At 39.4% G+C, this 14731-nt stretch overlaps 1 protein-coding gene and 12 non-coding genes across 14 annotated transcripts in view; all 13 read left to right on the top strand.

Moving 5' to 3' along the window:
* Nucleotides 1-13, top strand: part of trnaq-cug (transfer RNA glutamine (anticodon CUG)) — a 72-nt gene extending 59 nt beyond the window's left edge. Inside the window, exon 1 of the tRNA in view lies at nt 1-13. This exon is cut by the window's left edge and continues 59 nt beyond it. This is a non-coding gene — a tRNA (tRNA-Gln).
* Nucleotides 14-252: 239 nt separating this feature from the next.
* On the top strand, nt 253-324 carry trnaq-cug (transfer RNA glutamine (anticodon CUG)). Its single transcript has one exon. It is a non-coding gene; the product is annotated as a tRNA-Gln (tRNA).
* A 241-nt stretch (nt 325-565) lies between these two features.
* On the top strand, nt 566-637 carry trnaq-cug (transfer RNA glutamine (anticodon CUG)). Its single transcript has one exon. It is a non-coding gene; the product is annotated as a tRNA-Gln (tRNA).
* Nucleotides 638-881: 244 nt separating this feature from the next.
* On the top strand, nt 882-953 carry trnaq-uug (transfer RNA glutamine (anticodon UUG)). The gene has a single exon. It is a non-coding gene; the product is annotated as a tRNA-Gln (tRNA).
* Nucleotides 954-1197: 244 nt separating this feature from the next.
* On the top strand, nt 1198-1269 carry trnaq-cug (transfer RNA glutamine (anticodon CUG)). The gene has a single exon. It is a non-coding gene; the product is annotated as a tRNA-Gln (tRNA).
* Nucleotides 1270-1513: 244 nt separating this feature from the next.
* Nucleotides 1514-1585, top strand: trnaq-cug (transfer RNA glutamine (anticodon CUG)). Its single transcript has one exon. It is a non-coding gene; the product is annotated as a tRNA-Gln (tRNA).
* A 244-nt stretch (nt 1586-1829) lies between these two features.
* Nucleotides 1830-1901, top strand: trnaq-uug (transfer RNA glutamine (anticodon UUG)). The gene has a single exon. It is a non-coding gene; the product is annotated as a tRNA-Gln (tRNA).
* A 243-nt stretch (nt 1902-2144) lies between these two features.
* On the top strand, nt 2145-2216 carry trnaq-uug (transfer RNA glutamine (anticodon UUG)). The gene has a single exon. It is a non-coding gene; the product is annotated as a tRNA-Gln (tRNA).
* A 244-nt stretch (nt 2217-2460) lies between these two features.
* trnaq-cug (transfer RNA glutamine (anticodon CUG)) lies at nt 2461-2532 on the top strand. The gene has a single exon. It is a non-coding gene; the product is annotated as a tRNA-Gln (tRNA).
* A 243-nt stretch (nt 2533-2775) lies between these two features.
* On the top strand, nt 2776-2847 carry trnaq-uug (transfer RNA glutamine (anticodon UUG)). Its single transcript has one exon. It is a non-coding gene; the product is annotated as a tRNA-Gln (tRNA).
* A 244-nt stretch (nt 2848-3091) lies between these two features.
* trnaq-cug (transfer RNA glutamine (anticodon CUG)) lies at nt 3092-3163 on the top strand. Its single transcript has one exon. It is a non-coding gene; the product is annotated as a tRNA-Gln (tRNA).
* Nucleotides 3164-3406: 243 nt separating this feature from the next.
* trnaq-uug (transfer RNA glutamine (anticodon UUG)) lies at nt 3407-3478 on the top strand. Its single transcript has one exon. It is a non-coding gene; the product is annotated as a tRNA-Gln (tRNA).
* Nucleotides 3479-4227: 749 nt separating this feature from the next.
* On the top strand, nt 4228-13279 carry LOC148393171 (uncharacterized). 2 transcript variants are annotated; one of them, XM_088385285.1, is made up of 17 exons: nt 4228-4466; nt 7152-7234; nt 7321-7401; nt 7569-7625; nt 7699-7890; nt 8157-8267; nt 8690-8735; nt 8880-8970; nt 9072-9213; nt 9293-9397; nt 9463-9556; nt 9655-9688; nt 9788-9862; nt 10390-10492; nt 10570-10679; nt 10805-10873; nt 11256-11403. In XM_088385285.1, exons 1-16 carry the CDS (start codon nt 4409-4411, stop codon nt 10857-10859), a joined length of 1437 nt encoding a protein of 478 aa, XP_088241411.1. In that variant the 5' UTR covers nt 4228-4408; the 3' UTR covers nt 10860-10873; nt 11256-11403. The 2 variants fall into 2 exon arrangements, with proteins under 2 accessions (XP_088241411.1, XP_088241410.1); XM_088385284.1 differs by lacking the exon at nt 10805-10873 and having other exon boundaries at nt 11256-13279.
* Nucleotides 13280-14731: the final 1452 nt, after the last annotated feature.

Below are 14731 nucleotides of genomic sequence, written 5' to 3'. Positions count from 1 at the left end.
CTCGGTGGAACCTTAGTTATTATGGCCACACCGCTGCTCTTGGTTGTCTTTGGTCACTTGACTTTGGAGTATTTGTTGATACTCAAGCAACACATTAAAAATCTATACATACTTTCTCATAATTGCCAAATATGTTGCTTTTTAATGTGAAATAAAGTAAATAAACCCGAAAAGAATTGAAGCAGATCTCGCCCTCGTGCAAGGAAAGCAATAAGGTCATTAACACTGACCTTCACAATGTGTATCTTCATCGGTTCCATGGTGTAACGGTTAGCACTCTGGACTCTGAATCCAGTGATCCGAGTTCAAATCTCGGTGGAACCTCAGTTATTATGGTGACCCTGCTGCTCTTGGTTGTCTTTGGTCACTTGACTTTGGAGTATTTGTTGATACCCTAGCAACACATTAAAAATCTATACATGCTTTCTCATAATTGCTGAATAAGTTTTTTAATGTGAAATCAAGTAAATAAACTCGAATGGAATTGAAGCAGATCTCCCCCATGTGCATGGAAATGTAAGTGATAAGGTCATTAAGACTGACCTATACAATGTCTTTCTTTATCGGTTCCATGGTGTAATGGTTAGCACTCTGGACTCTGAATCCAGTGATCCGAGTTCAAATCTCGGTGGAACCTTAGTTATTATGGTCACACTGCTGCTCTTGGTTGTCTTTGGTCACTTGACTTTGGAGTATTTTTTGATACCCAAGCAACACATTAAGAATCTATACATACTTTCTCATAATTGCCAAATATGTTCCTTTTTAATGTGAAATAAAGTAAATAAACCCGAATGGAATTTAAGCAGATCTCGCCCTTCTGCAATGAAATGTAAGCGATAAGGTCATTAACACTGACCTACACATTGTAGTTTTCTATCGGTTCCATGGTGTAATGGTTAGCACTCTGGACTTTGAATCCAGTGATCCGAGTTCAAATCTCGGTGGAGCCTCAGCTATTATGGTGACCCTGCTGCTCTTTGTTGTCTTTGGTCACTTGACTTTGGAGTATTTGTTGATACCCAAGCAACAAATTAAAAATCTATACAGACATACCCATAATTGACAAATAAGTTGTTTTTTAATGTGAAATAAAGTAAATAAACCCGAATGGAATTTAAGCAGATCTTGCCCTTCTGCAAGGAAATATAAGCGATAAGGTCATTAACACTGACCTAAACAATTTACTTCTATATCGGTTCCATGGTGTAATGGTTAGCACTCTGGACTCTGAATCCAGTGATCCGAGTTCAAATCTCGGTGGAGCCTGAGTTATTATGGTGACCCTGCTGCTTTTGGTTGTTTTTGGTCACTTGACTTTGGAGTATTTGTTGATACTCAAGCAACACATTAAAAATCTATACATACATTCTCATAATTGCCAAAGATTTTGTTTTTTAATGTGAAATAAAGTAAATAAACCCGAAAGGAATAGAAGCAGATCTCACCCTCGTGCAAGGAAATATAAGCGATAAGGTCATTAACACTGACCCTAACAACATATTTCATTATCGGTTCCATGGTGTAATGGTTAGCACTCTGGACTCTGAATCCAGTGATCCGAGTTCAAATCTCGGTGGAGCCTCAGTTATTATGGTGACCCTGCTGCTCTTTGTTGTCTTTGGTCACTTGACTTTGGAGAATTTTTTGATACCTAAGCAACACATTAAAAATCTATACATACTTTCTCATAATTGCCAAATATGTTGCTTTTTAATGTGAAATAAAGTAAATAAACCCGAATGGAATTTAAGCAGATCTCGCACTTCCGCAATGAAATGTAAGCGATAAGGTCATTAACACTGACCTACACAAAGTAGTTTTCTATCGGTTCCATGGTGTAATGGTCAGCACTCTGGACTTTGAATCCAGTGATCCGAGTTCAAATCTCGGTGGAGCCTCAGTGATTATGGTGACCCTGCTGCTCTTGGTTGTCTTTGGTCACTTGACTTTGGAGTATTTGTTGATACCCAAGCAACAAATTAAAAATCTATACGGACATTCCCATAATTGCCAAATAAGTTGTTTTTAATGTGAAATAAAGTAAATAAACCCGAATGGAATTTAAGCAGATCTTGCCCTTCTGCAAGGAAATGTAAGCGATAAGGTCATTAACACTGACCTTCACAATGTAGTTTTCTATCGGTTCCATGGTGTAATGGTTAGCACTCTGGACTTTGAATCCAGTGATCTGAGTTCAAATCTCGGTGGAACCTCAGTTATTATGGTGACCCTGCTGCTCTTGGTTGTCTTTGGTCACTTGACTTTGGAGTATTTGTTAATACCCAAGCAACACATTAGAAATCTATACAAATTTTGTCATAATTGCCAAATATGTTGTTTTTTAATGTGAAATCAAGTAAATAAACCTGAAAAGAATTGAAGCAGATCTCGCCCTTGTGCAAGAATATATAAGCGATAAGGTCATTAACACCGACCTACACAATGTATTTCTTCATCGGTTCCATGGTGTAATGGTTAGCACTCTGGACTCTGAATCCAGTGATCCGAGTTCAAATCTCGGTGGAACCTCAGTTATTATGGTGACCCTGCTGCTCTTGGTTGTCTTTGGTCACTTGACTTTGTAGTATTTGGTGATACCCAACCAACACATTAAAAATCTATACATGCTTTCTCATAATTGCCAAATATGTTGTTTTTTAATGTGAAATCAAGTAAATAAACCCGAAAGGAATTGAAGCAGATCTCACCCTTCTGCAATGAAATGTAAGCGATAAGGTCATTAACATTGACCTATACAATGTATTTCTTATTGGTTCCATGGTGTAATGGTTAGCACTCTGGACTTTGAATCCAGTGATCCAAGTTCAAATCTCGGTGGAGCCTCAGTTATTATGGTGACCCTGCTGCTCTTGGTTGTCTTTGGTCACTTGACTTTGGAGTATTTGTTGATACTCAAGCAACACATTAAAAATCTATACATACATTCTCATAATTGCCAAAGATGTTGTTTTTTAATGTGAAATAAAGTAAATAAACCCGACAGGAATAGAAGCAGATCTTGCCCTAGTGCAAGGAAATATAAGCGATAAGGTCATTAACACTGACCCTAACAACATACTTCATTATCGGTTCCATGGTGTAATGGTTAGCACTCTGGACTCTGAATCCAGTGATCCGAGTTCAAATCTCGGTGGAGCCTCAGTTATTATGGTGACCCTGCTGCTCTTTGTTGTCTTTGGTCACTTGACTTTCGAGTATTTGTTGATACCCAAGCAACACATTAAAAATCTATACATTCTTTCTCATAATTGCCAAATATGTTGCTTTTAATGTGAACTCAAGTAAATAAACCCGAAAGGAATTGAAGCAGATCTCGCCCTCATGCAAGGAAATATAAGCAATAAGGTCATTAAGATTGACCTACACAAGCCATTTTTTTATGGGTTCCATGGTGTAATGGTTAGCACTCTGGACTTTGAATCCATCGATCTGAGTTCAAATCTCGGTGGAACCTTTGCTAATAAGGTGATCCTGCTGCTCTTCGTCTTCATTGGCCACTTGATCTTTACCAAGCAACTCATTAAAACTCATAGCTTTGACAGTTCAGGAAGAAATTTCTCTTTGATTACTCCAATAATAACTGATACTTTTACTTAAAAAGCAAGTAAATGTACAATGAGTGCAGCTGGTTTGTTGGTCGCTGGCGTTTGAGTGGTTGACTTCACTCATTAATTAATTGCCTCATCAAATGCAAACAGTGGGGCATACATTTGCTTGTTGACAATTACTTTCAGCTAGCAATTTGTTCACACGGTACATTAAGTCAGGCTTTGCATGGCAAAACCTTTCCACATCTCACTTTGTGCCTTTTCCCAATTCCAACATTTACAGAGGACTTTGAGGGGTCCACCAAGACTTGAACTCAAAGTCCAGAGTGCTGCCCATTACACCATAGAACCCATAAGGTTTGTTTTATGTTTATTCTCCTTTCACTTTTCTGATCCAAATCAGTACCAGTTATAAAATACAGACGGAAAAAAAGACATATGAGACACAGAGCTAAATCTCAGTCATGTATTTATTTACAGAGAGCCAAGTGCTCCATCTGCAGGATCTGGTGGGGATCAATATTATTTTTATATTGCGTATTCCATAATGTGAATTTATCACAATGCAACGTGGCTTCTATCACTGCAATGGAATGAGAACTATGTGACGTGAGGCGGGGGGCGGGGTGTACTGCGCCTTTAAGACGACGCTTTAACTCGTCAGGAAGCGGCTGGAAACGTATCCGCCGCAGGGAGATACCCACTCGACCGACCCACTCCCACTTCACCGGACACTGACAACAAATCGGATACCACGGTTGTGCTGTCCACGCCGTCCCTAAACAAGTGCCTTCTCATCGATTCATCGGGGCTGTTTCGGGGGACGATAAAGCTGGATGGTTGCGCTCATGAAAATCACCCGTGACATATGTCGTCTGTTGGGGTTCGCCAGCGGTAAGAAACACTTTGCCCCAACTTTTTAAAGTCGACCAAAAGTAATGACTCCTTTTAAATCGTTTGGCCAGCGTTAGCTATGAGCTGGACTTTTAACTCGTCGTTTCGTGTTCGGATTGTGGAGATAAAACGTGTTTTTAGATGAGTCTGCGTGTGGTACAATGCCAGTTACACCCTTTTGTCGAACTACCTTCAGTCAGTGCATACCATAAAAGTGGGCTTGTGCACTTTTTTAGAAAGCTTGTCTCATTCCACTGTAATGAAACGCACAAGATATATAAATGGCTTTATAGTGAAACCAGATGAGGGTTAGAGGAGAAGGGAGGACGTAGGAATGACAACAATGTCTCAAAATCCTTGTCAGAGCGCAGCAGGCATAAAAAAAAGGAAGGATATGGTGATCGGGATGAACATTGATAAAGAATATGGTCATTGGGTGGGGAAATGAAATGCATAATGCAAACAATACCGAGTTGATGTCATGATCATTTCAGAGGCGCTACGATTAATTGACAGAATTAATCAATTAATGGACAAAATATTGATCATCGATGATCGAATTATGACTCATTTGTCTACAGCACTACTAATTACTAATACATTTTGAGGTGCTTGAGGTTTACTAGTACAAGTTCTTGAAGTTTAACCATTTTATCTCTCTGATGTAATGTTAAAAATCTAAAAATGTGTAGCCCCCCCACCCATTCTTAAATTTTCACCAAAAGTAAAAAATGACCCTTTAAAGAATCAATCCATATTACAACCATTGTTACAGGCTAAAAGGAATGTCAAAGAAAGCCATTATGACATGGACACATTTGGTACGTCCTACTTTAAAGCACTTTTAGTGTTCCCAAAACAGTGCATGTCCAAGACATTGATGCTGTTAAAAAAAAAAAAAAGTTACTAATATCAGGTGTCTGGGCTATGTTTCTCCCAAATACTTAGTGTAACATTTTAAAACATTTTTTTTATTACTCCTGAAATAAAAATAGCAACTATAATATGCATCGTTTTTGTCAAATGTGCACTAGATTACACTTTATTAGCAATTTAAAAGACCTCAAAGCTGAGTTTTTGTTGTGGCCCTGTTGTGTTGTGCATTCTTGTGGAACGAGCTTTTCTTTCAGCCAAACACAAACCAGGAGATGAGACACACTTGTTGCTGACGTCTAACCACCTTGGATGCTTGCCACATACTGTCACAATGATACAAAAGTATCAAAGTGGAACACTGGTATTCTTTTTATGCTTTGTGAATGTTTTCAGGTTAAGACGATGAAAACTTTCTAAAAGGACAACATTAATCAGTCCACCTAATCGTACAAAGGACACATTTAACATGGCGGTGTCGGAGTGTTGTTAAAAGCCTTAAAGTGTCTCATGAGTCACGATTTCATCATTTCTATTTTATCTGATTTGAACAAATAGAAACCTAACACCGCACACGCGCCCACGTCTCAGCGTGGTTTCTCATCCTTTGTGTGCCTCCACTATCATCCGCAGGATTTTCACAGGGGTGTTTCTGAGAAACAGGTTCTCAATGTCAAACACCGCTGGTAGTAGTTTTGTTTTCTCTGAATGCCTCACCCATCCTGGCTATTTGGATTAAAAACCATGATCTCATCCTTGCAATCTCCAAAATGTGTCATCAGATGTCATTGAACTTTACTATAACAAGGAAGTCAATTATCTCTATCAGACATCTAGGTGTCTAGGCAATCTTGCAATATGAACCATGAATCAATCCTGACTTTACATAATCTCTTTACAGTACATGTCAGTTCAGCATGCAATGGTCTGATTTGTGTTGCAACATAAACTGTCAGGAAATTCAATAAAGATGATGAATGTAACATGGGATTTGTACCCTTAAGGGAGGGGTGGAAGCCAGTATGACGCTTCTTGGATCCAAAGGATGATAGCAATGAAAGGGGTGAGGGGCAGTATGTTCTTGCTTGCAACGTGAACGGACACTCAGTTTTATGTGGAGAGTAAAAGGGACATCAGGACATGAGTCTCGTCATTTGCAGTACGTGTACAAAAGGTCCAAATCCAGGACTGTGATATCCTCCTTTTAGGTATCAATGCACTGCTGTTTGTTTTGTTTCAAAGTGATATTTAAGACTTTGGAAACTGTATGGGTTGGTGGAATGAATAAGTGGTAGAGAATGGATAAATGAATAGACAGAAGGAAAGCAGTTAAAGACTAATATAATTTAACGCTCGTTGCTAGCTAATTGGCAGCTATCTATGGAATCCACACAAACTTATTTATGTATTTACCAAAACTGAAGACGCCTTTGCATTGCATGACACGTGCATGGATTTTTTTATAGTGTCATCCTGCTTGATAATGATCCTGTCATGATGAGAGAAAAGTCCAAAGACAAAAACCTACAAATGTGGAAAATCCTGTTTTGGTAGGCGTGTGCCACACACGTTGACAACTAAAAACTAATTGTTGACACTTTTCCAATAATTTGTTGGTGTAATCAAGAATGAAATAAGTGAAACTCTGTGGTCATATCACTGCATAACATTCTGAACAAAAAGTAGTGTGCATATATATGTGAAAATCAGCATTTGATTAGTTCAAATGTTCATATGGTTAGTGAGTAGCAAATTGAGTGCCTTTTGTTACTTTGCAAAGTGCAGTAGCATAATTAACCACGCTCCCAACAGGTCCGCCTGCGCAGCAGCAGGAAGAACACAAGGACCGTGGTGCCACAGTCCCTGGCCCAAATGATACTAGGGCTTTATCACAGGTAAATAAACAGGGGCACGCCGACTTGGCACTGTCAAAGCTTCATAATGTCACTCTAACTGTGTGTGTGCATGTGCTCGCGTTCAGGATGCATTAAATGTCGAGGAGGACCTGAGCGATGATGAGAAGGCCAGACGCAGAGCAGAGCGACGCAGGGCCAAGAGAAAGGTAAACACACATTTTGATCCTTTTTAAACAGTTGTTGTACACGTTGCACTTCCTCAAGTGTGCAATGTTTTGCTTCAACCTTTTTCTCTATGAATTACCAGTAGAAGGTATCGAGTGATTTGATTTCATTTTTACAGCCCAGGATTAACTTTTGAATCTTTTTACAGCGCCGTCGAATACGGAAGAAGTCAGAGCAGTCGAAGCAAACCGACAAAGAGAGACAGGTAATCATTGTGGTTTCTACGTTGGAATGAGCTGTGCTACGTTGGATAATAATTATGTGGTTCTCCTAATTAGGATGAAGACGAAAAAGGCGGCGAGTCGGAATTGGAAGACTCTGATTCGGAAGCGGAAGCTAATGTGGAGGGCCAGAAAGACCTGCAAAAGGATGACAAAAAGGATGTAAAAGCAGCTGCCTCAGACAAGCCCACTACCTCCAAAGCTGCCACTCCCTCCAAAGAGCGTCGGAAAGCCAAATCGACGGAAGAGGTGGGGACTTGTTTACATTATTTAACTGTGATTTCAATATTGGGAAATTTATAATTTTGTGTTTGACAAAAAGAATACAGTGTTGAAGTCTGTAATGTTCATGGAATGGATAGTTTCGTTTTGCTTGTTGAATAGTCGTTTTGAAATGGATGAATCATGATTTGAATTTTACCCTCTGTTTTTTTTCCTGTAATCGCCTAACCCTCCTCTCCCCTGCCCAATATTCCCACTCAGTCAATGATCAACATGTCTTACATGGCCCACAGGAGCCTGAGTGGGACATGAGCAGTGCCTTCTTTGCCAATGCTGCCAGCCACCACGTCAAGCCTAAAGGCCGCAAGTCCAAAGAGAACAAAGAGAACGAGGCCAGAAGGAAGGTACTTGTCCAGTCGTTCGGCAGGGTGAGGTGTGTGCGTATCATAACATTGTGCAAAGTCTGACGTGTAAAAAAGTAGACTTTGCACCACTTTTAAAAGCGGCTGACGGAACGTGTGTTTTTGGGGATGGGCATTTGACGAGATTTTCTTGATAGGGGCAAAGCAATTTCAGTGAATGAGAGTTCTTGAGTGGTTAGCACAGTTTGTCAGTAGATAGTTGCAGCCCTACTCATATAACGACAATAACTTCAAAACATTACAGGAATCCTAGTTCCAATGCAAATACATGAATAATATTAAAGTTTAAACATGACAGTGACAAAAATCACCATTTTAGATTCTCTGCCTCTTCTCATGTGCAGTACCTATCTTGATGTATGCTTTCATAGCAGTCCATGTAAATTATGTCGTTGTCATTGCAGACGCAGCTAACTGAAGCCATGACGAGGAAAAGCACATCACTTGCAGGTAAATAACATTCAAAGCATATGTTCGAAGATTGTGCCTTGCTTTCGGCAATGTCCACATGAATGTGGCTATTGCGGTATGCGCTGAATAAATATCCATGAACGTCATGCTTGAGCCAGTGACGAGCGTATTTGTTTGCTGAAGAAAAAGGAATAAAGCTAGTGCAAGAGGAGCAGTACTCACAAGCAGCCCGCATGTTTACAGAAGCCATCAAATGTGACCCAGCTGATTACAGGTGCGTCCCCTCGTCACATTCCTTATTTAGTGCTTACTTTGAAACGTTAGGCAATTACTAAGAAATGACATACATGCTGGAAATGTATGTTGCTGCTGCAGGTTCTATGGGAACCGTTCTTACTGCTACTACTGGTTGGAGCAGTACCCTCAGGCCCTGGCAGACGGAGAGCGCTCCATCCAGCTGGCTCCAGAGTGGCCCAAAGGATACTTCCGCAAGGGCAGCGCTCTCATGGGCATGCAGGTGGACACTCGCGCCACACTGGCCTGACTTGACATTGAGCTTCTCACTTGCTTGACGACGGCGTGTGAATGTGTCTTAGCGGTACAGAGAAGCGGAGAAGGCTATGGAGCAGGTGCTAAAACTGGACAAAGACTGTGAAGAGGCTGTCAATGAACTCTATGATTGCAAAGTGCTGCAATTGATGGTGAATACCTTCAAAATTGTTTTTTTGTAATGAGAAATTGTCATCAAACATGCTTTGTGCTTCAGGAGTATGGTTTTGATGAAGTGGACAGCGGGTTGCTGCTAGAGAAATTCTCAACGGTGCAAGCTGTTTTGGCAACTTATTTTGATGTTGCTGGAGGTCAGTTGGCACTCATGACTTATAGCAAAGAAATATTTTGGGTGCGTCTACCCTCCCGCCCCATCCCTTAATCGAGCTTTTGTTTCCTTATTTTTCAGCGCCTAACCAAGATCAGTATGTTGTACAACATGGGTAATGTGATGTTTATTTATGTATTATAATTGGTCGACATAGCCTGAGATGTTTTTTTTTTCTGTTTTCATTTCACGTTCTCTGTTGTTTTTCCATCAGGCCTTGCCCATCTCTGTGGGTGGGAAACGTAACAGCGGAGCTGACAGAAAAACACCTAAAGGACGTCTTTAAAGTGTACCGTAAAATATTTGGTTCTATTTAATGTCAACAATATAACCTAAATAGCACTTCATCATTTGGTTAGTAGACTGTCTCCCTGCTATGAACATGGCAAAGATAATTTAGCTTATTCTACTAGTTGTATACCAGCGAGGAGACCTCGTTGTAGCTACATAGCATTGACTTGGCTACCATGCTAACTGTACTGTTTTCCAAGTGCAGTGTTTATCTGTGTGTTACTTAGCCTTGTGCATGTATCCTTTGTGTATCAAAAGGATTATCTCTTATTATCTTGAAACATTGTTAATTGCCACACAAGTGTAACACAAAGTTGTAAAATAATCAAACTGTATGCTTCGATAACAAGTGGGAGTATTTAGGGGTAATGCTGGAGCATGACTGCCTTGAAATCAATCAGTGCGTTTACTTTATTCAGTGATAACTCAAATGGAATCACTTGGCCAGAGTTTTTACAGCCACTTTAGAGAATTTTGTTTGTAAATCCTGAATTTGACCAGTCGCTTGTGTTCTTTACATGGCAGGTATGGCGAGATCGAAAGCATCCGTTTGCTGCACGAGAGGTTTTGCGCCTTTGTTAATTTCAAGAATGCTAGTGACGCCGCCCGTGCGAAGGACAAACTCAACGTGAGTACTAACGGCTTACATTCACTTCGTCATTGCTGTTGCAAAACAAAGTCTTTTTTACATTTGGCCTCCCTTAGGGACATTTTATTGAGAACACACGTGTAGTGGTGCGCTATCCGGACCGTCGCCAGCAGCGAGTTCCTCCTATTCCTCTCGGTGTCACGCAGCAAGCAGCCGCTGCTGCTGGGTAAGAAGCACGCCATTGTACACTGGTGCCTTGACTTTTGAGATTAACAGACAAAAGAATGGATAAAAAACAATTTGTGCATCAGGATTTCAGTCTTTAATTTGTTGCTCCTCCTTGTGTGCAAGCCTTGACCAGCAGAGGGCAGTATCAGCTAGCCAGACATGCTACCTGAAGAGTTAATGATGAAACAGAAGGTCTGCTACAGTTATGTCAGTCGTTTTTTTGTTTTTTTTTCCTGAGTATAAAAATGCTAGTTTCAATTGGCTGGTTGTGGAATTTCTGTTATGTTAGCATAATGTTAGTTAGCTAGTTATTTTATTCGATGCAGGTGTAATTGTCTTAATTTCATGTTTAGTTTTTGAACCAACATCAACTGAGTGGTAGCAAACAGCTTGAAGTATGCATTAGGCTTTTTTTTTAAGAATAGTTCACTATATGCTGCTTGTTTTGAAATTCTAAATGCTTCTTTCAACCTCAGACAAATATTCGTCTTGAGCGTCACTCTTAAGTTAGGTCACAGTCAAGGTAGCACTGATTTTTTTCCCCTCATCATGCGTATACTTCCTCTCATCTCAGACCACGGCGACGAGGCCCCGTGAACGGTGATGAGTGTTACTTCTGGAGAACCACAGGTTGCTATTTTGGAGACAGGTGTCGCTACAAACACATTCCCGATCACAAAGGAAATGACAAGAAGCCGTGGCTGCCTTAATCGCGCTTCCTAGTTTACAGAAAACTGGGACACAGCGTCAGAGGAACTGGACTGTACGTTACTCTGCAGAGCAGCATCTCTCGGCTAGTATGCAACATACCCTGGTAAAAACGGAGCACAGTCAAGGTCAGTGCCAGCACTCAGGTTTAAACACATGAGAAGTCAAGCATGTGCCATGATGCACTTTGACCACAAAACAAGGGAGCAACAACATCGCCTAACAGTGACTTGATGACACATGCTGACTTCTTGGTGCCTTAAGGGATACAAGCAAACCTCACACACACATGGTCCCATGTTTTCTATTGGTTGCACAGCAAAGAACAAATGATTGTATTACACGCCAAATAAGTATAAGGCCACTTTGAAAAGAAATGACATGGGAAAATGACAAGTTACAGGGTTAAAGTTTGGAATGGAGTAAAACATTTAAAAGGAAAAGAAAAACGTTTTTGTGATGGTGTCCAAACATTAACAAGTGAATATCACAAGTGCCGTGTTTAGTTTATAGTCTCATTTATAGATGCTGATTTTAGTCTCATAAAAAGAAAGCTTTTTGTAATATTTACGATTGTATTCTTATAAAATTGACTTTTCCCCTTATAATATTGCAACTTTTATTTTGTCAAATGACTGACTATTTTGTGAAACAGCCCCCTTCTTTGCAACAATTAAGCTCTTATAATTATGACTTTATTCTCATAGAGACATCTTTTTTCTTTACAATTTTATGCTCATGGAGTGACATTAGATGTATTACACCTTTATTCTCAGATGTGAAGTGATGACTTTATTCTTGTACGGTTATAGTTTTATTTCTCCTTGACTACTCTCATTTCTTTTCAATGTGGCCTTCATATTTTGTGGGGGGAAAAAAGAATGACATTTAGTTTTACTTCTCATCAGCATTTCCTTTAAACTGGATTCAATCTTTTTGCCGTCACCTTCCAATCCAAGTCTTTTGTAAGAACTCCAAATGGCAAAACAAGCCAAAACTATTTAGTGCCTTATTTGCAAAGCTGCCTTGATTCATACAACCAGTAGAAGAAGAAAAAAAAAAAAACCTTAAGGGACTAGATACTAATCCTTACATGTATCTTAGACTTTTTTTTTTTTTCTTTTCATAAAGCAGTGCCAACACACCACTGCTCAATCTATGCAAAAAAAAAAAAAAAATTGCTAATTTTCTTTTCTGGACAAACACGTCCACACACAAATTTTTTGGGCTATGACGCTTGTATGTCCGACCTGTTCTCGTCCTTTGTTTAGATGATGCAGTTAATGAAAAGCTATGTTTCTAATCGGTCAGTATTTCGGTGAACCAAAGAGTCCGGTACCTCTGCACGGGGAAAAAAAAGGCCTGCACGTCATCATTAGTGCATTAAAATTGGCAGTGTCCAACCTAACTGCAGTTTCTAGTTTAAATCCACACTACACAAGTACACGTGACAGTATTTATTTACTATTTATCGCTCTTTTCGATTGAAGTTCCTGTCACATTGTTAATAGGTTGAAAAAATGTCTTTAGTACAAATTGTTTTATTGTTTGGTGAGCGTTCTTATTAAGCACACTTTATTCTAACACTGTTTGTGGCACTTGTGGTCCGTATTTGTTATTTTCTTGAAAAATTTATAAAAAGGGATTGGGTGCCCGACTTCATACTTGCCGCATGTTCAATTGTCAACTGCACATGTTTTTAAGTTTGACATTTCTTGGCTTTGTTGTTGCTTTATTGGTGCATTTCACCCTTTTTCCAAAAAGGTTTTTCAAGAAACGGTATTTTCAGTTTCAATGCAACGCATTGTTGTTGAATATTTTGTATTATCGTCGCTGCACTGTTATAAAGAGTGTTTTGTATTTAATAAAGATTTTTCACATCCCTAGGTATCTTGGCAAGAATTTCTGTGATTTTGTTGCTTCCACAAGGTGGCACTAGTGAGCATATTAAATTTTAACATTTTTAATCTCACCCAGTCAAAAGGACTGAACCGAAGGCAAAATTAATATGCATTCGATTTGTTCTCAAGACTAAAATCTCACCATGAAAGCAACTTGTATTGCTGTGATTTTTTTTGTGTGTAAAAAAAAATAGCTGAGGAAAGGTAAGGGTAAATGTCGTGTGTCGCAAATGAAAATTAATGGTACTGGAAAGCAATGAAATGAACACTCATTAACAAGAGCTTGTTAATATTTTTTATAGTCCTGTTAAAAGGTTCGGATTCACTTAGAGGAAAAGAGCACACTAATTCATTACTAGTTGCACATAACTGATTTTTCTAAAGGCAACATTTCAAAACGGATATTAAAAATGTAATCTGAGGCAAAATTGTAAGGTCACACCATTGTTTTACAAGAAAGTCTGACTCTTGTCTCCGCGTTAATTCATCCTAAAGGTGATGTCAAGACTTGAGGTCAGGACTCTGCAGGGCAGTCAAGTTCATTGACACCACACTGTCATCCATGTGTTTATGGACCTTGAACTATTTGCACAAAATAATAAGGTCAAATATAGGTAAACTTTTAAGGTGCCAGTATACTGACTGAAGGTAATTTAGTGGAATGTACAGTCAGTTTTCAGTGCCATTCATGTTCTTTACAGTTACATAGTACATGTGCAAAAACAGGTTAACTAGTTAAAGTTTGTGTGTAATCATAGGATTGTGTGTTAGAAAAAAAGCTGTATCATTCTCCCTAAGTTGACGTGATGGATATGTTGCATTTAAGGCGAAAAAGAGGCGAGCTGATGGCAGGTGACTTTTAGCATGATAATACAAGTGTAAAAAGAAGAATCCGCTTGCCAGCTAGCTCAGAGTTAGTTTTTTCCTCTGTTACACGTGTATTGGGTTTGTTGCTTTGCCTTTGTTGATTTGTATTTTGTCACACATTGGTTTTCTTTTGTGATGCCGTTGTAAGTGGCAGCCTTTTCTAGAAGCCTATTGAGTTACACACATGTCATCTGTATGTCTTTTATATACGCACTCTGCGGTATGAATGCTGCTGGAAAAAACTGAATTTTCCACCCAGGGATCACTAGCGTATTCTGTCTGTCTTGTCTGTCTGTCTGTCTGACAGAGACACGAATGAAGATTAGTTTCACAGCTACTGTAAACTTTTGTATTTCTTTTTAATAGAAATGAATACATCTCAGAGTATTAATGTCTGTCTACATGTGTTGCTCCACCGTTTGTGTTCAAATTGCAAGGACTGAGGGATTCACTGCACTTTTGCACTTGCAATTTGAAGCCCAAAAAAAAAAATCTCCCACATTACAGCTCAAAGAATTCATCCATTGGGTCACTCGTATCTTAAGGCACCACTGTATACCTTGTAAGCTGTGTA

This window comes from Syngnathus floridae, chromosome 9, assembly GCF_059516105.1.
Source record: "Syngnathus floridae isolate MCC-2025c chromosome 9, RoL_Sflo_1.0, whole genome shotgun sequence".
Classification (NCBI taxonomy): Eukaryota; Metazoa; Chordata; class Actinopteri; order Syngnathiformes; family Syngnathidae; genus Syngnathus; species Syngnathus floridae.
This window is presented reverse-complemented; position numbering and strand designations above follow the sequence as displayed.